Genomic DNA, 22,481 nt, shown 5'->3' on the forward strand with positions numbered 1-22,481 from the left:
GAAAAGATACTTTTATAGAGAGATGTGTGTATTGTACATTGTGTGTATACATAAAGACTTATCCAATATAGATAGGTAACTGGTTGTTTTTCTCTCCCCTCTCCACCAAATGCCTTCCTTTTAAACCACTTAAATGTATTTCAGAATTGGGAAAATAGATCAAAACATCAGCTACCTCCGATGATTCCAAAGTTTCAACTTATGATACCTTAACCAACTTTAGACACATGATAAATATAAACATGAAGTTAATTATCTACATTCACAAAATAATTGTTTTAAGAAATAGTTTCCCACGTGACTAATAGTTATCTGTATTTAAAAATCAATTTTAACAAAAACAAAACTCATATATCTGCCACTATTTAAAATACCCCATAATTCTTGCAATTAATAATATTTGATGAAGACTTATAGCAAAGTCGACAGTCTTGCAATCTTCATCATGGCAATTTTCTGACATGTCTATGTGTATCCATTATGCCCTAAGATTAATATTGTGTACCATAAAAAGGGAATAAGAAACAGACTAGATTTTCTTTAGGCAAGACTTCTCGAAAATATTTTCCGTTAATGAAAAAAGCCAAATCAATGGTTTTCTAAATTTTATATAAATACAAATGAATTTCTAATGGGTATTTTTCCAATATACCAAACCTGTTGTAAAATAAAAATTAAAAAAAAAGTACAACATGCATAGATTATTCCATATCACATGCTTTATTTGGACTTAAACACTTATAATTTCATTCTGAACACTTGATTGACATATATTTTGATGTATGTGTGTAGTTAGGCTATACAGAATATACAAATCAATTCTATACTTATAATACACAGATTTTTCAAACATTATTTTTCATAAAGAATACAGAGAAAGGAAAATTAACCACATATCCAAATAGCTTAGAACATCTAAAAATAAAACTACAGAAATGTAAAAATATAAACAGGTCAAAAAACACACATTATCATCCTTGGAAAAAAAAATTACAGGCCAGCATCTGCCATTCTTTGAAGAACTAAAATTACTAAAGAAAACACAAATTTATTACAAATTTATTACTATGAGTATACTAATATGTAAAATACTGTGAGGCAGTAAAATTCTACATTAACAAGTTTTTCCACAACATAATGTAATCTTGCTAATCAGTAATCTTTAAACCTATCTAGTATGAATTTAACTATTGATTTTAATAATTGGTAGCCTCATTTCTGGCATACAATATGAAATAACAATTTTATTAAATTCAAAGTATATAAACAGCCAATTTTAACCTATCTGATAAAGGTGTATGCAAAGGCCTTCTTAAAAAACAAGGCTATATGAATATTAATAAAACTAGTTTACCAAGATTCAAATAACAAAATCGTTATATAAATGCACACATTGTACTTCCTAAGTAAAAACCATCAAATCAAAGATCACAAAAATATCCCCACAAATTAAAGTCATACTTTTTCATCACCCAAGTTTGTCCCTGCATCTTCATTACAGCTGTCTAAGTCAGCAAGATCACTTCCTGATTCAGTATGGCTTTCCTGCATTGTCACTGGGTTTCCAGCATCACTGTTCGAGGAAGTAGCTGCAGCAGCTGGTTCAGCAGGGCTTTCTTCTCCCTCTACTTTAGCTAGCCTGTAACTAGACAGCATCTCCTCCAGAAGTTGTCGGTAGTTTCCCCTATGATTAATTCTCATTTGCCTGAGAGCTTCCACCAATTTTCCCTGTGATCCACTCTCCTCTGCATCATCGGAGGCCTTTTTTTAAGATTCAAGACCCCAGTGTCAGTAGACAAACTAGGATATCACATGTATTTCATAACATATCACAGCAAAACACTCATTTTTCTGCCATGAGTAATATAGTGTAAGCACGAGAACATTTCATTAAATAAGTATCAAGTCTTACTTGTGTCAAATAATAAAAATTTCTAATAGAAATATCTCAAGTTATTTTTAGCAAATTACCATTAACTAATTTATGTCTCATATCACATTATAATTTGAAGTTTAACCTGAAGTTTACTCTGCGCTATTAGAATTCAACAGCAACACAAGCATTTCCTGAAAGTGACTTACTTTAAAACACAATTGGCTATAATGATTTAGTATAAAAGGGAAATTAGTGTGTAAAGCAATAGGAATGGACAGAAAAGCAGGCATTAGAACATTAGTTTCTCTGTGATTTCTGCTAAATGACAGGTAGGAGAGGAGATAAAAAATGTTAAACTATATAAAAGGAAATCGAATTTTGGGGAAATATTAAAATTTTCATGGATAAAAATTTTAGTTGCATTTTTGTCTTTAAAGAATTTAATAAAACATTTGTAAAAATAGACTAATCATTTTAAACATTACAATAAGGTATGAATAGCAAACTCCTTATCCTTTTATATTTTATTAAATTTGGGGAAACCTACAGCTTTCTACAATAGCAGCTACTGATTCTTGTTGGCAGAACAAGCTCTAACATCCAAGCTAATTAAAGTTAAGCTGAAAGAGTAAATGCCAGACAATCTTACATTATATGCCACCTGATGTGATGAATTAGGGAATACAGGGCCATGTCCTGTGTTCTTGCCAAAAGTATTTAAAATAAATCTAATAAAACTAATTACTATTTTACAGGAAACAGAGAATAGAGAATCAAGTTAAAGGACAACACAAGGAAACAATCATTATTCTGAATGTAGGACATCCTATAAAAAGCTGGCTCAGATTCTTATTTAGTGTCAAGGGGGGAAAAGTATGGTCTTGATTAAAAACTTGCTTAACCCTTTTCGGTCCAACCTCGAGGCTGACTCAACAGACCAGGCGCTAGGAGCAGGTCCAACGTCGAGCAATAAGAACATTAAAAAGTTCAACATTCAATCCCATCAATTAATTTGGACCAGATTGTTAGAATTCCAAAAATAACATTGGACTGCAAAGGGTTAAAATGCTTGAATGATAACTTAATAACCTGATTAGACTATGGTTCAAAATAATAACTATGATAGTCATTCTAGGGACAACTGGGACTTGATATTAAATTTATTACTAATTTTCTTAGTATAAGATTATGCTAATGTAGAAAAATGTCATTTTTTTTTTTTAAGATTTAAAAAATTGATTTTAGAGAAAGAGGAAGGGAGAGAGAGATGGAAACATCAATGATGAGAGAGAATCATTCATTGGCTGCATCCTGCATGCCCCTACTAGGGATCAAGCCCAAAACCCAGGTGTGTGCCCTGACTGGGAATCGAACCAGCAACCTTTTGGAGCATGGGACGACGCCCAATGAACTAAGCCACACCGGCCAGGGCAAAATGTCCACATTCTTAAGAGGTACATGCCAAAATAGAGGTAACATATTATGATGTCTGCAATTTGCTGTCAAAGGTTTAGTAAAAAAACAAACAAAAAACACACAAACAAACAAAAACAACCAGTAGCCCTGGCCAGGTGGCTCAGTTGGTTGGAGCATCATCCCATACACCAAAAGGTTGTGGGTTCAGTTCCTGGTCAGGGCACATACTTAGGTTATAGGTTCAATCCCCGGTTGGGTGCATCCAGGACCCAACGATGTTTTTCTCTCACATCTATGTTTTTCACTCTCTGTCTCTCTCTCTCTCAAATCAATAAACATATCCTCAGGATTAAAAAAAAAAGGTAGTGTGTACACACACACACACACACACACACACAGAGATAAAGCAAATACGGTAAAATGTTAACTATTGTTGAATCTAGGTAGAAGGTATTCATCATGCTCATTTCAACTTTTCTACAGGTTTGGAAGTTTTCATCATAAAATGTTGGAAAAATAAAATACAAAAATAGTTAATAATATAGATGATCTGGCACAAATTCTTAAACATCTTTGGAGACTAAGACTCTATAATTCTATGACAAAAATATACTAATAAGCACAAAATAAAAGACAATATTTACAAGAAAAATGAGAGTACCTAAACACTTTTTATAAAAAGTGCCATGTGGCAAAAAGCAAGAGATGATAACTCTGTATAGCATATGTTTTATGTGTGTATATGATTATGTTTCTGTTATTTTAGGATATCATATACTAACTGCCTCGGTGGAAAAGAAATACAACAATATACAGGAATGGGCAAAAGTAGGTTTGCAGTTGTGTGTATGGAAAAAGACATGAAGGTTATGAGGTTATGATTATTACAATAGCTTTATTAACTCAAAAGAATGGCACAGTGCACTTATCTTGTAAGTGCTCAAATTGCTGGCCTTCACTATTTACACATTCTTATAGTCTCTAAAAGTCCACCTGAGGTGGTTGAATTCAAACCTACTTTTGCCCAACCCTATATAAATAATGATAATGGGTAATGAAGTTACAAATGCTTGTTTTCTTTAAATTCTCCAATTTTTTATATCAAGCATATTAACTGTCAAAATAATTTTATTTGCAAAATTTATTGTGTGGTGAGAACATAAAATGTGTTCTCTGTTAATATTTTTCATATTTACCTTTACTTCTGTACTAAATAAACATGTTTCCTAAATAAAGTTTCCCTTTTGAATCTATTCAGGAAAAGTTAAGATGGAACCATGATAAGTGCTTACTAATCATAAACTTTATCAGTCTTTAGTCAGGTCTGCCAAAAGGCTATTTTCTACTTAGTGGTAAATTACAAAGAACTTCTAATGAAGGGCAATCCCCTACCCCCATCTCCCGAAAACCTCAAAGCAAAAACTCACCCTGACCGGTTTGGCTCAGTGGATAGAGCATCGGCCTGCGGACTCAAGGGTCCCAGGTTCGATTCCGGTCAAGGGCATGTACCTTGGTTGCGGGCACATCCCCAGTGGGGAGTGTGCAGGAGGCAGCTGATCGATGTTTCTCTCTCATCGATGTTTCTAACTCTCTATCCCTCTCCCTTCCTCTCTGTAAAAATATCAATAAAATATATATTTTTTTAAAAAAGCAAAAACTCCCTTTTTTTAAAAAAACAAAACAAAACACACACTTCTAGGACATTGAAACAAAATCATCTTCAATTGGGCAGTTGACTTACACATAGCGAAAGTGATTATCAACCCTGGTATTCACATAAGAATCACCTCTGGAGCTTTTAAAATTGCACAGATACCAAAGTTCTACCCCATTATATCCAGATTCAGTGGGTTGGGGTGATATATAATTCTGTGAATTGCTGTAGTAGTATTAGTAGGGGGGAGGGAAGGATTTGCTTTTTAAAAACCACACTAAAACCAAAACTGTAAATTAAGTAGGGACGGGTTTATAATGGTTGGTATCATAGAACCACTGAATTGAAAAGAACTTGAGCTACTGACTACATTTAAAAGTCATTTTATCTTACAGCAAATTACATTTCCCTATCATATTAGATAGATGATATATGGGTGAAACCCTTTCCTTAGTCATTTCATTCGAGTCTTTAAAATACTATTACATAACCCTCTCATGGAGTTTCATTAATATCAGAACAGGAACCTATTATTATTATTTTTTAAATCCTCACCCAAGGATATATTTTTCATTGATTCTAAGGAGAAAGGAAGGGAGAGGGAGAGACAGAGAGAGAGAAACATTGATGTGAGAGAGAAATATCGATCGGTTGCCACTGTACGCACCTTAACTGAGGACAGAATGGACATACAACCTGGGCTGTGCCTGACAGGGAATCGAACCTGTGATCCTGGTGTACTGGATGATGCTCTAACCAATTGAGCCACTCGCCTAGGGCAGGAACCTATTATTTACCTACACTTTCTCCCATCCAAGTACTAACCAGGCCCGACCCTGCTTAGCTTCCGAGATCAGACGAGATCGGGCGCGTTCAGGGTGGTGTGGCCGTAGACTACCTACACTTTCTTCACCTGAATTCATACATACATACATACATACATACTATACATACATAGCACATCATGTATACACATCTATTACAGCAATTAATTCACCTTGCAACTGTTTACAAGTCTCTCCATTAGACTGTAAACTCAATGAATTAAATATAATTTCATATTACTTCCTGCATCCTCACTACCACCTACAGAAGGAAAATTGTTTGTGCTAAGAACTATAGATGCATAATCTCATTTAATCCTCACAGGTACCCTAAGTAATAGGCATTTCAACACTAACTGAAGAAACTAAGGCTCAGACAGATTTAAGCTATTTGTCAGGGTGACAACACTAGTAAGCAACAGAGCTCAGTTTTGTGTTCAGGTGCAAATAACATAAATGTCCCTCTGAATGTTTGTTGAATACATTATGGTAAATAATAGGTTTTGCATAGTAAGTGCTCTATATAATTAAACACTAAATAAATACTGGTTAAAATGACTGTAAAACTAGACCACAAATCATTTCATTTCAAGTCTATAAAGTATTACAAAGATTACAAAATGATAGAACCAAGAAAATCACATTAAATGAAATACTAAAATTATTCTTCAAAATCAATTTAAGGCAATTATGGAGATTGGAATTTAGAACTTTTCTCTCAGTTTTTGTAAGGTTTTACCTGTTATCTAGACTAACACAGCTTAAAAATAAAATCTCTCATTATGAAAATACTGTCTTATACCAAATAAGACATAGGAATCTATATACCTCATAGATCAAAAAAGGGAGGGAGACGGGAATCTAAGCACATTTTAAAAATAAAATTTCACTAGCTATTAATTGCAGCATTAAAAAAAATGCAGTTGCCATAAGCAAAATTCTTCAAATGATTAGCTAAAACAATGGAGAAAAAGTAAACAATATTACTATACTTATTATGGAGGTTTTTTTTGTGGAGTCCTATGCCCTGCTTTGTCAGCTAAAAATAAACTTTAGAACTAAAGATTCTCAAATATGACTTCATGAAATACAATGACCAAATGAAGAATCTGATAAATTAGATGTTATTTATAAGGATCATGTAAAATTTAATTAATTTGAAATAATTTGAAAGAGTCACTTAAATGGTCAAGACCACACGGCTAAGAAATGATGTCAAATCGTATCTCAAAACACAGTGAATATAAAATTAGTGCATTTTTCCCTCCCTCCCTTCCTTCCTTATTTATTTATAGTTAGTGCATTTTCAAATACATTTGGTCTACTCCAGTGGTTCCCATGCCCCACCTAAGCATCTCTAAAATCCTGATGCCTCCCCCGAGACATATAATTCTTAATATTCAAAAAGTGAACTTCTGTTCACACGGAGGAAGCCTAAAAAGCCATTAATTTGGTCTAAACAAGCTTCCAAAGAACATAGCATCCATGAAAGAGAAAAATAAAAGAATGAAAGGACAGCTGAAGCACCGAGGAAGAAATCCCTAAGAAATTGTTTAAAAAAAAAAAAAATGATATGAAAAAATAGCAAATAAAGCTTCAAAACATATAATAGAGAATTGAATGCATAAATATATTACAATATATATTTGTATATTGTATGTAAGGCTCCTAGAACCATAAGAAATGCAAAAAATTCACTGTTAATAACTCATTCTTGATTGCCCCCCTTAAACACTAGTGTTCACACCCTGGCCCGGGTGACTCTGTTGGTTGGAGCATCATCCATATACCAAAAGGGAGCATTCGGGAGGCAACTGATAGTTGTTTCCCTTTCATATCAAAGCTTCTTTCTCTTTCTTCCTAACTCCCTGTAAATATCAATTAAAAAAAACAAAAACAGCCTAACCGGTTTGGCTCAGTGGATAGAACATTGGCCTGTGGACTCAAGGGTCCCTGGTTCAATTCAGGTCAAGGGCATGTACCTTGGTTGTGGGCACGTCCCCAGTGGGGGGTGTGCAGAAGGCAGCTGATTGATGTTTCTCTCTCATCGATGTTTCTAACTCTCTATCCCTCTCCTTTCCTCTCTGTAAAAAAAATAAATAAAATATATTTAAAAAAAACAAAAAACAAGTAGTATTCACAAAGTCCTAAAACTGTGATGTAAAAATGCAACAAGCAACTATCTTTATTGTAACTAACCTATTTAAAATTAAATAAAAAAAGATTATATATAAAACTTAATGAGAAAACAGAATATGGAGATTTATTGGGCTTTTGTCCTGTCATTCCTTCCTTTCTCATAAATCCAAATGCCTTAAAAAGTTTTCGGATTAGGAAAAATAAAAATGTATACATAATGAAAAATAATGGATTAAAAAACCAGGCTGTACTGCTTACTTTCAACTTTATAAATTATTCCTCATCAAAAACAGAGTATCTTAAGACTATTAAACATGAGATTCACAAAAGAAAGGGAAATGATTTTCTTGGATGATACACAGAGTTATACAGAAAAATATCAAAGTAGCTTAGATAGGCAGCATGAAAGGTGTAAAGAGAAGAGTTTTTGGAGTTACTCTGACTTAGATTAAAATCTGGCTGCATGATTTACTTAGCTTTGCAACCTAGGCAAGCTACTTCATCTAATTCTTAGACTTATCTATATTGAGTTCTCACCATTTGGTCAGGCACTGCTGTAGGTGTTGGAACTATAATCGTAATAAATAAATCAAATGAAGTCCCAGATCTCATAGAATTTATATTCTAGTCATAAAACACAAACTAGCATTTTAGAAGAAAAGGAGGGTGATCTCAGAGCTCTGCCTAACTAATATAAGAACAACTTATAAAAAAAAAAAAGAATAACTTATAGCCAAAATGTAGTTTTACTTTTTCTGGGCCTATAGGCAATTATTCTTTCGGAGTCACAGACTCCTTTGAGGAACTGATGAAAATCCCAGACATAATCATCATTAAAGAATATGTATATACACAAATAAATATATTTGCAAAAATTTGGCAGGGAATCATGAACTCCTTGATTAAGAATTCCTCTGTAGACTCTCTTCTATAGATTTTGATTTTTAAAGTTGGGGAAATAATAGTGAACTTTCTGAGTATATTTTAATGATTTCACTTGTTACTTATATTCAACTCAGCTTTTTGAAATATTTATTAACCAAAAGTTTCTTTTTAATATAAGAAAAATTAATGAACTTTATTTCTAATGGTACTCCATATAGGCATTTATAGCAGAACAATTCTCTCTCTGATATAAGGTAGACATTTTAGGAATCTAGATGAATTTTTGATTCATTCTGACTAGCATTCTTTTTTTCAAGTTATTTTTAAAAACTTAATTTTATAATAGTTCCCCAACTGTCATCCCCTTTGAATTTCTATCACACTTTAGTCTTTCCTATTCTGCACATTAACTACTGGTTCCTGACACACTGTACTTCCTGGCAATATCTTCCACATGGCACAGATCTAACTTTGTTGAGAAGCATTTATGGAGCACATCTGTGCCAAATTCACTGCTATCATAGATCAAGAGCTAAAATTTTAATTAAACATTTATAATTTCATTTTTTGTTTCTTTTGTATTTTTAGTACATTTCTGCTACTTGTGATTATGGCTCAACATTTTTCTAAGGTCATGATTTTCTGAAAGAATAAAGCATTGTTTCCCAAAATAAGAATCTGGGCTGCAAGTTAATTTTTATACTAAAGAGGGAATTCTTTAATCCATATATCTACCTACTAATAATGAATTTGTACTTATCATCTGATTTCTGCAATTATTTCACAACTACTTAACACCCAGCATCTCTTGAACCCAGAGATTTCCAACCGGTGTGCCCTGGAGCTTTGAAAACATGCAATATCTGACTATTTAGTCAGGGGTACCAACCTCTTTTCCCTTAGATTGTCAAATAAAAAAAATGACAACAGCCAACACAACAATACTGTCCAGTGTGAATGAATCAGAATTATCCTTTTAAAAAAAGTGTCAGGTGGGCTGCAGAATTTTTGTGATTCGTTTAGATGTGTCATGAGATGAAAAAGGTCAAAAAACACTGTTTTAACCTAATACTACATGTTTCTTTTCTTAGTAATATATTTTTATGAATTTCAGAGAGGAAGGGAGAGGGAGAGAAAGAAACATCAATGATGAGAGAGAATCACTGACTGGCTGGCTGCCTCCTGCATGCCCCCTACTGGGGACCCAGCCTGCAACCCGGGCATGTGCCCTTGTCCACAATCGAACCCAGGACCTTTCAGTCCGCTCTACTCACTGAGCCAAACCAGCTGGGGCTGCATGTGTTTCTAAAAAGTTATAATACCAGATATTCCTTTGAATCTATCTCTCTTATGCTCCAAACATATATGGTGCTGGCTCCTCAATTTAAAATATAAAGGTCCAAAGTCCTCTCCAAAAATACTTCTGATATCCTAAATTGTTATTTTTACCACAACAGTTCTCTGTTCCATTAAAAAATCATGTCATTTCTTTCAAATATAGTTTCTATTTTGTTCTTGGCTCCCACATCTACTTGAGCTACCACCCTCCTCATTTCATTTCTGCTATTCAAATCATTCTTCTAATCCAATCTTTTCTCTGAAAATATTATTTTCCCAACAATCATTGCACAATGTGGTAATTAATCACATTCTCGATTTTGTTATTTTTTATTCTTTACTAAATGATGTGAAACATTTTTATTGTTTAACTTGTGTGTTTATATCTATATTGCAAGCGGCATTCATATCAAGGATGGGACCATGCCTTATGTTCTGCAGTCTCCTCACTACATGGTAGAGGAGTTTATCTGCTGACATTAATAGAAAGCTTATATCTAAAGATAATTTAGTATACAACTCCTTAATTTATACAGTCATATAATAATTATACTTAGGGTAAATTTTATATCCTGAGCATTTCCCCTCACCCTTCATGGTTATGTTGCCTATTTATAGTCACTATAAGTATTTTCTTTTTTAAAAAAAGTTTAAAAGTCATCCTCGGTATATATATTAAACAGAAATTTAGGGTTATAAAACACTTAAAAAATCTTGTTTGGAGAGAAAGCAGCCAATTTTTTGAAGGACCAAGAAATTCAGCAAGATATAATGAAATAATTTTTTTTTTTTTAAGATTACACATTGCGCCCTAACCGGTTTGGCTCAGTGGATAGAGCGTAGGCCTGCGGACTGAAGGGTCCCAGGTTCGATTCCGGTCAAGGGCATGTACCTTGGTAGCGGGCACATCCCCAGTAGGGGGTGTGCAGGAGGCAGCTGATTGATGTTTCTCTCTCATCGATGTTTCTAACTCTTTATCCTTCTCCCTTCCTCTCTGTAAAAAAATCAATAAAATATATTTAAAAAAAAAAAGATTACACATTGCATTTCAAATACAGGAGGAAACAGGGATACTTAATAAATGAATCTTAACTAACTTTAAACGGCTTACTTTTTCTAACCACAGTGGTGGGTATTATATGGAATCTATAATCCAGCTGAAGAGGTAAGACTCTCTTCACTCCACTATCAATTCCCACCATTTTTTAAGTTATGGCAATATCTTATCTTCAACTATTTGATTTAGAATTCTCTAATGTATCACATGACATATCTTTATTTTAAAACTAGAAGGCCGGTGCACAAATTCTTGCACCAGTGGGGTCCCTCAGCCTGGCCTGTGGGATCGGCTGAAACCGGCTCTCTGACATCCCTCAAGGGGTCCTGGATTGCAAGAGGGCGCAGACTAGGCAGAGGGACCCCACCGGTACACAATCAGGGCTAGGGAGGGACACAGGAGGTTGGCCAGCTTGGGAGGAACCGCAGGAGGGCTCCAGGGCATGTCTGGCCCATCTTGCTCAGTCCTGATCAGCCGGACCCCAGTAGCAAGCTAACCTAATGGTTGGAGCGTCTGCCCCCTAGTGGTCAGTGCAAGTAGTAGCAACGGGTTGAGCGGCCTTAGTATATCATTAGCATATTATACTTTGGTTGAACAGACGACTGGACACTTAGCATACTAGGCTTTTATTAGGCATATAGGATTAGTTTTCACAGCTTTAATATAATTCTTAATATTTTGAAGTAATTGCCACAAAAGACTCAGAATCACTGCTCTAGACTAACAAATAAAATCTATTAATATGTAGCATCACTTATGTTCAACACATTTTACAATGTATTAATTGTAAAATTTTCCTTGACAAGACACTTTTATTGTTAAGAAAAGATAAATTATATGATACTGCTATGCAATAATGAACCCTGGAAAACAATGCAATTGAGATTATACATAATATCTACCAGTGCCTGATGTCTCTCTCAAGACCTACCAAGAGAAGCTAGAGACAGGTGAGTCTACTTTTTTCTCAAGAAGTTTCATGCCTAAGTTTGGTTCTCTTAAATCTTGAAAGCATACATATTAAAAATTAAGTAATCAATTATTAGATGTTCAGAAACTTTAAAAATCCTGTGAGAACATACTTATTTGAATTACTGACTTTAAAGTTTAGGGCAATTAAAAAAAAAAAAAAGATAAACTAGTCCTAAAATTAAAAAATGACAGAACTAGAACTACAGAGAAGCAGTTGACAGCTTATCAGTATTTCTAAGGAAGGTAAAAGGGATAAAGAGATTTGCTCTGAGGGGGCACAGCCAGGTACAACAAAAATGGTTATCTCACTTCAACACATAAACCCACAGCACAATAAGATTAGAAAGAAATTATCCTCACGTATTCAAATAGGCACACAGGGGCACTGGAAGGTGTGGTCATTAAAATAACATTTACTATCACTAACTTCTAGTAATGGCAGAAGCCTGCTTAAGGAAAAATGGAGATATTTGAAAGCATATTCTTTGTCTCAAAATTAAGCTTTAAGGAAGAAAGAGAAGAATAGGCAGACATACAGGTAAAAGTAAGTACAGCTCAAACACAAAGGTATCTGATACCCATTAAGTGAAAACAAACCTATCTGCAATACAGAACTTTACCTCTACTTCCATTTCAACACATTTCCTTAAACTTTGATTCCTTAAAATGAAAAGCAGTAGTAATTTATTATAGATTTCATTATGTGAATATACTCATATTTAGTAATATTTACATTATAAAATTATTGTAAATGCTTAAGAAATAAAATAAAACTTACCCCATCATTTTCTCTATGTGGATTCAGCCTACTATAAACAGCTTCAATAATATTGCGCCTAAAAAAAAATTACAATTTAGTTTTATTAAATTACAATTATTACACTTCTGAGTGTTTAAAATAATACGTCATTTTGCCCTAGCCGGCGTAGCTCAGTGGATAGAGCGCTGGCCTGCAGACTGAAGGTTCGCAGGTTTGATTCAGGTCAAGGGCATATGCCTGGGTTGCGGGCTGGATCCTCATCCAGTAGGGGGCGTGCAGGAGGCAGCCGATCAATGATTCTCTCTCATCCTTGTTTCTCTCTCTTCCTCTCCCTTCCTCTCTGAAATCAATAAAAATATATTTAAAAAATTAAATAAATAATACATCATTTTGACTATGTGACTCAAAAATTAATTGACACACAAAACACTTGCTAAGAACAGTTTCTACATTTCACTCAGAATTTGATCCAGCACAACACATTATGCTCTCAATTACCAAGGAAAGAAGGACCTTCATCCTCAGAGTATGATAATTTCTTTAAAAAAATATCTTTTGGATAAAATTTTAGTTCTTCTCTAGTATACAAACTATCAACCCATTTCAACTTTAGATAACTGATGCACTTCTTACCCAAAATTATTTAATTATTAATTATAAATAAACACAAAATTAGTCTTTTTATTCTACTTACTTGCCAGCAAGACCTCCTCCAGGAGGCAAATTTGGGATATTTTCTGCAGACAAGACACGCATGACATGGGCAAGATCAGGCATTCCTTCCTCACTAAACTTCTCCATAATTTCTGTAGATTAAAAAAAAGTTCTTAAATTAATGTGACAACTCAGTATTCACACAGAATTTAAACAAGGTAGTATTTGGTAGTACCTTTGTTAAAATATAAAAAGCAAGCATTACCTGCTATCACACAAAAGCAAAAATAGGTAATATAAAAAGTTATTTGTATATATGCTGATTCCAGCCTTATTCATAAAAGCAAAAACTGGAACAAATTAAATGCCCAACAATAAGGGGAAAATATTGGTATAGCTAGCCACTAGTGAAATGCTTTATAATCCCTAAAAATTATCCCTATGAGCATAGTACAGCTACTTAGAAAAAACACTTTTCATCTAATTTTACATAAAAATAATATAAAATTACTAATACTATAATTATAGAAAAATAAAAGTAATATATGGATAAAAATTATAGAAAAGGGACAAATTTCAAATTGTCCTATAGGCTTTTTTATTTTAATCCTCTCCAGAGGGTATTTTTCCATTGATTTTTAGAGAGAGTGGAAGAGAGGGGGAAAGATAGAGAGAAATATCGATGTAAGAGAAACACATTGGTTGGTTACCTCCTGCACGCCCCCTACCAGGGCCCGGGCCAGGGAGGAACCCGCAACTGAGGTACATGCCCTTGACTGGAATCGAGCCTGGTACCCTTTGGTCCGCAGGTCAACGCTCTATCCATTGAGCCCAAACAGCTGGGGCGCCTTGTAGGCTTTCTGACACCTAAAGAGTATGTCCACAACAACTTATTTAAAATAAAGAAGAAGCCCTGGCCAGTGTGGCTCAATTGGTTGGGTGCTGTCTGGTACACTGAAAGGCTGCTGATTCAATTCCCAGTCAGGGCACATGCCTGGGTTGCAGGCTCAATCCCTGGTAGGGGGCATGCAGGAGGCAGCTGATCAATGTTTCTCACATTGATATTTCTCTCCCTTTCTCTCTAAATATCAATAATAAATGAATGAATATAAAAGAGTGTAAATTACAAAACTGATAATGCTTAGAACAAAAATTAAACATTTACATGATCCATTTATATTTATAATTTATGGAAAACAGATTTTTAAAATATAAACTCCATCAAGAAATCTGCACCACCCAATCTGTAAAAAAATGTAGTTTCCTATGGTAATTACACATTTGAAGACCCTCACCAATAATAAGCCAAATTCAATAAGCCTATCACATCATAATCATTATCATTCAAATGTATTTACTATGTTTTAAGTAAGTCAAGCCATAAAAGTGCTGGGAGAAAATACAGGTTAATATGTAATTGAATTGAGGAAAGAACTTCATAAGAATGACATCAAGGCAAAAAAAATATGATTGACATAGCTTCATAAAAGGTAATTTTATATCTTAAAAAAAAACAAGTAGTTCTAGCCGAGTAGATCAGTTGGTCCTGATATGCCCAAGTGGCAGGTTAGATCCCTTGGTCAGGGTACATACAAGAAGCAACCAATGAATGCATAAGTAAGTGGAACAAATCAATGTTTCTTTTCCCCTCCCTCCTTCTTCTCTCTAAAATCAATCAATAAAAAATAAACAAACAAACAAAAAAACCCGAAAACCCCAGCACATATAAAATCAAAATGCAGTATTAAGTTGGGGATCCTGTGATTATCTCTAATGCATTCTCAAGTTTCCAGGGTAACCACTAATTGAATTGTTAAATATTTTTTAAAGTTGATTTTGAGAGAGAGAGGAAGGTCAAGGGAGAGAGAGAGAGAGAGAGAGAAACATCGATTGGCTGGCTGCCTCTTGCACGCCCTTGACTGGGGATAGAACCTACAATCTGGATATGTGCCCTGACCAGGAATAAACAGGCAATCCCTCAACGCACAGGATGATGCCCAACCAACTGAGCCACACTGGCCAGGGCTAATTAAATTTTTAAAAGAACATACAACTAAAAAGCAAATGCAAGAATGAACTAGAATAGAAAATGATGATTAATCCAAAAGGCAAGAAAGAATAAAAAACAGATGAAATATATGGAAACAAATAAGATGGCAGATTTAAACGCAAATATATCAGGAATTATATTCAAGCTCCTCCCCTTCCTTATTCCTGAATAATAATAGATTTTAAGCCCAAAAAACATTAGGTAAGGCCAAGCGAGGTAAGTCTTACAGGGGTGGAGGTGACAGTGGTGACAGCAGCAAGGTCCAACCAACATGGGCTATCCAAGCCTGAGCACAATAGGCAAAGCTTTAGCACTGGTTGGGGTACTACCTGGAATGGGGTTCAAAGCCAATGTGGAGCAAGGAAGGTATCTACACAAGGCCCAGGTCGGGACTTGTGGGAGGCAGGAGGCAACCAATCAATGTGTCTCTCTGATATCAATGTTTCTCTCTTCCTTCCATTCTCTAAAAATCAATGGACAAACAACCTCAGGTGAAGATTAACAAAAAGGTAGGTGAAAATTTGAGAAGAAATAGGTTATTAACATAATCTCAAGTACCTCCTTATTGAATACTTATTAATAAGCATAACATATTTATTAACTTTTCAATGGAGGAACCCGAAAGACAACATCTCAAACAAGTGATGAAAGTTAAAATTACCATATCATCATGCATCAAGCTTCACTTCTATAGTATTTCTGTCAAAGTACAACCTGAATCTTATCAAGAGGAAACATCAGTCAATCCAAATTGAGGGACATTCTAGAAACGAATTAACCTGTACTCTTCAAAGTATCACGGTCAGTAAAAACGAGAAAAACACAATGCAACTTTTTCACATGGAGGGAGACTAAAGAGGCTCAGCAGAAAAGTGCAGCACATGCTCTGGATTAGATCCAATAAAAGGCATTACTGGAACAACTAGGGAAATTTTAACAGGAATCTACAGATTAGATGGCAATATAATTTCAATGTTAACCTCCTAATTTTGATGTATGTACTATGGTTAGGTAGATACTGTTCCTTTTTGCATTAAGAAGTAGAGGGTTAATATTATCTTCAATTACTCTCAATTGGTTCAGAAAATAATCTTTCAGAAAATTGAATCAATTAGGGGGAAAAAGGGGGTAAAGCGAGAATGAGAGTGTATGTTATAGAAAGTATAGAGAGAGATGAGTAACATGAGAGATAATGTAAAAACAAATGGGTAATCTGGATAAGAGGTACTACATGTCCATGGGAGCTCTCTATATTTTTGCAACTTTCCTGTAGGTTTAAAATTACTGCAAAATAAAGTTAAAAAATAAAATTAATAATCTTTCACAATATCAGTGTTAACTCTATCAATATGATTAAAACTTATGGTAATGAATTCCTATAATTAACTTCAGAAGAATTATATTGTTAGTGGAATTAGAGCTGAACTGAATTATAGTGGAATTATCATGAACTAAAGTTCATGATAACTTGAGGCCAATTACACTGGATTCTTCACTTAATACCAAAAATGTAATCAGGGAAAGCAAAAATAGTAAGCTTTAACAGACTCTTTTCAAATTATGTTTCTCTCTGGTGGTATAATAGATATATTTGTTTTCTCTGTGCCAAGAAACCCCCACACATTGGTCCATGATGTGACAGTAAATCTTATACAGATGGAAATTTTTTAAAAAGCTATTTTATAAACAAGGAAGTATACTTTTCCTTTCCTTTCTAAATTAAAAACAAACAAACAAAAAAAGCATCTTTCTTACCTTCAATCCGTGATTCCAAGTGCTTATCCAACTCTGAATCTTTTCTCACTGCTTCATCTGAGACCTTGGGGGCATTTGGAAAGCAAACTAGTACAATACTCATGTTATCGCGACTTCCCTATATATTAAAGAAAGAAAAATAATTATTTCTATAGTCTACCAACTTTCTATTTACTTCAAAGCAGTTAATTAAGCAATTACAGTTTAATCATCCAGAATGTACACATTTAACACATTTATTTTAATCCCAAAGAACTATTTGAAACATCCCTTTTTCTATTCATCATTCTAAAAACATTAAGTCAAAGGAGGCAGTAGGCTATTTCTGTTTGATAATGGGGCGTGCCACCCAAATGAAAAAAGCCAAGGCCATACCCATTCCAGTCTTTTCAGTCATTATGACATGAATCTAGGCAGGCATTGTTTGGTTCAGACTTTCCACCTTTTCAGAACCCAAACAACAAAGCAGAAAAGATAGACAGGCCTTGAAAAACTTCTGCCATCAACTCCTAATACTTAATGGAGCAAAGTTTGAAGGCAGGGGAGGTCAGGTCTTGAGAAGACTTCAAAAAGAATAAACCTGCTAGTATGGCTGTGTTTGAACATCAACCTATGAACCAGAAGGTCATGATTTGATTCCCAGTCAGGGCACATACCCTAGTTGGGGGCTTGATTCCCAGTGGGGGGCATGCAGGAGGGAGCCAATCAATGAATCTCTCTCATCATTGATATCTCTCTCTCTCTCTCTCTCTCTCTCTCTCTCTCTGAAATCAATGAAAATATACTTAAAAAAAGTAAACTCCCTCCATACACTCTCATGCTTTAGTAGGAAGAATCATCCTAAGTATATATTATCACCTTCTCAGTATCTCCAAGTGGGGAGGGAAATCAGGATTTCCAAAATGGCTCAAACTACTTTCATTCCTTAATGAAACCCAACAAAACTTTCATGATTAATATTAGAAACACTGCATTGGCTGTATTAATACAAACACATACACAATGGTTTCAAGTAGCAAAAGAGAAAGAGAGAGAGATAGAAAGAGAGAAAGAGTAAGTCAATACATTCTTTCACAAGAACCAGGATTTTACTATGCAAGTTCAGATCCGGCAAAATTTTATACCATAGATATTCAAGTTCAAGATTCACTTCAACACTAATGATTTTTAAAGCAATTTTATGGGAGGAGAAACCAAGATGACAGCATAGGTAAACACCGGAGATTGCTGCCTTGCACAACCACTTCAAAAATACAACTAAAAGACGGAATGGACATCATCCAGAACCACAGGAAGGCTGGCTGAGTGGAAATTCTACAACTAGAAGGAAAGAGAAAAGCATACCGAGACTCAGAGGAGGTGCAGTGCGAAAGTAAAATACTAAGGTGCGGAGGTGCGTACGGAGAGGGCTGGCGGCTGAGGACACGATTGTCTTTTTCAATCGGGAGGGAGTCTCAAGCTCTGAGCTCCAGTTCCAGGCGAGTCTCTGGGGACCCAGACTCATACCGGAGAAACAGGACTGTCTGGTATCGGTCGGAACTTGAGGGCAGCCCGGGCCTCTGAGGGCAGGACTGAGAGCAGCCATACTGCTCGGTCCGCCCGCCCTGTTGATCCCCTGGGACCCCGCCCCACCCAAGCCCTGCATGGAGGCTTTTGCATATGAAAGGCTTTTGCATCTGAAAATTACTTAACAAACTGGCAGCTGCCCCAAGGCCCCAGGGCAATTTACATTGCTTTACAGCTGGCTTCTGCTGGGTAGCCTCAGGCAGAGGCTGGATTAGCGCCTCCTTAGATCCAAGAGCCAGTGTACCCAGTGGTCAGAGTGGGACCATCCAATTACAACTCATCAGACCCATAAGGGATACACTCAGGGGGCAGACTCAGTGAGCACCAAAGCCCCACTGAAGCAAGTCTTGCCCCATAAGGATGTCTTCAGCACAGAAGTTCTCCCACCATAGACACAGATGATTCTCACAGCCAATTGGCTTGGAGGTCAATTCCTCCCAGTGTTACCTACAATAATCAAGGCTTAACTACAACAAGACTGTGCACAAAGACCACAAGGGGGTGCACCAAGAGTGTCTACCTCAGGTAATTGGGGAGGCTGAGCCACCGGGCCCTATAGGACACTTAGCACAGAAAGCCATTCTATTGACACAGCGAAGCATAAGAAATGCCGAGACAAAGAAACAGGACACAAATGACAGAAATGGAGGAAAGCAAACCACTGGATATAGAGTTCAAAACCACACTTTTAAGGTCTCTCAAGAACTTTCTAGAAACCGCCAATAAACTTAATGAGACCCTCAAGAAATCTAGTGAGACCCTCGATGTTGTGATAAAGGACCAACTAGAAATTAAGTATACACTGACTGAAATAAAGAATATTATACAGACTCCCAACAGCAGACCAGAGGATCGCAAGAATCAAGTCAAACATTTGAAATATGAAGAAGCAAAAAACACCTAACCGGAAAAGCAAAATGAAAAAAGAATCCAAAAATACAAAGATAGTGTAAGGAGCCTCTGGGGCAGCTTCAAGCGTACCAACATCAGAATTATAGGGGTACCAGAAGAAGAGAGAGAGCAAGATATTGAAAACCTATTTGAAGAAAACTTCCCCTACCTGGTGAAAGAAATAGACTTACAAGTCCAGGAAGCACAGAGAACCCCAAACAAAAGGAATCCAAAGAGGACCACACCAAGACACATCATAATTAAAATGCCAAGAGCAAAAGACAAAGAGAGAATCTTAAAAGCAGCAAGAGAAACACAGTCAGTTACCTACAAGGGAGTACCCATACGACTGTCAGCTGATTTCTCAACAGAAACTTTGCAGGCCAGAAGGGAGTGGCAAGAAATATTCAAAGTGATGAATGCCAAGAACCTACAACCAAGATTACTTTATCCAGCAAAGCTATCATTCAGAATTGAAGGTCAGATAAAGAGCTTCACAGATAAGGAAAAGCTAAAGGGGTTCATCACCACTAAACCAGTATTATATGAAATGCTGAAAGGTATCCTTTAAGAAGAGGAAGAAGAAAAAGGTAAAGATACAAATTATGAACAACAAATACACATCCATCAACAAGTGAATCTAAAAATCAGGTTGAATAAATAATCTGATGATCAGAATAAACTGGTGATTATAATAGAATCAGGGGCATAGTAAGGGAGTGGACTGACTATTCTTGGGGGGGGAAGGGGTGTGGGGGATGCGGGAAGAGACTGGACAAAAATCGTGCACCTATGAATGAGGACAGTGGTGGGGGGGTGAGGGCGGAGGGTGGGAGGGGAACCGGGTGGAGGGGAGCCAAGGGGGGAAAAAAGAGGAACAACTGTAATAATCTGAACAATAAAGATTTAATTTAAAAAAATAAAGCAATTTTATGAATAAACAGAATACCTCATATTTTTAGAAATCCCAATTTCTTCTAACCATTTTCTATTTTAGTAACAATAGTATGAGCACTGCTTAGCCATTCCTTATCTACCTATCTATCTACTTAAAAATCGAATGGAAATTATTTATATATATGCCAATATATAAATATAAATAATTTCCATTCGATTTTAAGTTATAAAGCGTACATCATATCCCATCAGTTGGAAAATTAACTGATAGTTTCAAGAAGTTTAAATATCCTAAGATATTTAAAGGAAATAATTTACATTTATACCTCAACATGTAATTTCAATGATGCTGCTTCTATTTCTACATGAAGATAACTTTCCTCTAAACACAAACTATAAATGTGTCTCAGTAATTTTTATTCAGCAATTTAAAAAGATTCTTCCCTTTTGGTTTTATGCAAACCACCCTGCACAATCAGTTAATTTTCCAGCTGACAGGATATAAGTATTCATCCATTTATAGCTTCACACTGTAAAAAGGCAATCCTGAAAAATGATTATCAAAAACAATACTAATGCTACTTAGTTTTCATGGTTGTGAAAATTAAATGAGTTTTTTAAAAGTGTAAAGTGTTTAGAATAACATTTGGTTCATAGAAAGTAATAATTTACTGATACTATTGTGATTATGATGATTATTACAATCTCCTTAGATTTCATGAGTTAACATATAAAAGTGCTTGTAAACTATTAGGACATAATGTGTTAGAAGTGCTAGAAAATATTAACACTTTGTTTAAATCAGGGGTCCTCAAACTTTTTAAACAGGAGGCCAGATCACTGTCCCTCAGACCGTTGGAGAGCCAGACTATAGTTTAAAAAAAAATTATGAACAAATTCCTATGCACACTGCACATATCTTATTTTGAAGTAAAAAAAACAAAACGGGAACAAATACAATATTTGTATTTGCATGTGGCCCGTGGGCTGTAGTTTGAAGACCCCTGATTTAAATCTATTATCATGGAAACATTTACTTAAAAACTGGATCTATTCCTACTGAGCAACCAACACCTACTGAGCAACTGCTAAGGGCTAAGCACTGGCCCAAATGCTTTCCATGGATTTAAAAATTTATATTCTATCTTTCAAACTAAATTCAAAGCAATTATATTCTATTTTAATCACATTGTTTTATAATATTGCTAACCCTTATTTTTACAATACAAACAAGTGGAGTGACAAAATTATGTGGGTAGAAAATAGGAATGGTTAAGAGGTTTACTTAACTCCCTAAGTAACAGGGAGTGGGTCATAAATCTGTATGTTTCAACACAAAACAGCTAACTAAACTTCTCAAAACTGATTTCAATTTGAGCAGAGTTTCATTCAAAGAACTATGATGAATCACGTATTCCAGCCTCTTGTCCCTATTACTATCATTTACGATTCATGAGATTCTAGAACTCTCTCTAGAATCTTTTAACACTACCAAAAGGCATATTTATCAGCTCAAACTAAAAGCTATCAAGTGAAATATTTCCCCAGAATCATCTAAACTCCACGTTCAGAAAGGTGGGGTCAAAATTCCTGAAAACTAACATCCTTTCAATAAAAGGAAGAGTGCTATTTATCTACAATACTTATAAACATGGAGATCTCTCTACAATATATTAAATGAAAAAGAAGATTGAGCCTTGCTGTCATGGCTCAGTGGTTGACCGTCAACCTATGAACCAGGAAGTTA

The 22,481-nt window shown here is 35.3% G+C and overlaps 1 protein-coding gene across 8 annotated transcripts in view; it reads right to left on the reverse strand.

Moving 5' to 3' along the window:
- PPM1B (protein phosphatase, Mg2+/Mn2+ dependent 1B) overlaps positions 1 to 22,481 on the reverse strand; it is a 71,736-nt gene that overhangs the window by 12,686 nt on the left and 36,569 nt on the right. For 3 of the 8 annotated variants that reach the window (XM_036334705.1, XM_036334703.1, XM_036334704.1), the window contains exons 3-5: positions 17,381 to 17,498; positions 13,616 to 13,727; positions 12,940 to 12,997 (exon numbers count right to left, since the gene is read on the reverse strand). In XM_036334705.1, the coding sequence (XP_036190598.1) occupies positions 12,940 to 12,997; positions 13,616 to 13,727; positions 17,381 to 17,498 (288 nt within the window). Of the gene's footprint in view, positions 1 to 92; positions 1,762 to 3,606; positions 3,770 to 12,760; positions 12,822 to 12,939; positions 12,998 to 13,615; positions 13,728 to 17,380; positions 17,499 to 22,481 lie in introns of those variants that run through there. The other 5 variants (XM_036334708.1, XM_036334701.1, XM_036334709.1 and 2 more) reach the window with 4 other exon arrangements.

Source organism: Myotis myotis, unplaced genomic scaffold (genome assembly GCF_014108235.1).
Source record: "Myotis myotis isolate mMyoMyo1 unplaced genomic scaffold, mMyoMyo1.p scaffold_m19_p_14, whole genome shotgun sequence".
In the NCBI taxonomy this organism is placed as follows: domain Eukaryota; kingdom Metazoa; phylum Chordata; class Mammalia; order Chiroptera; family Vespertilionidae; genus Myotis; species Myotis myotis.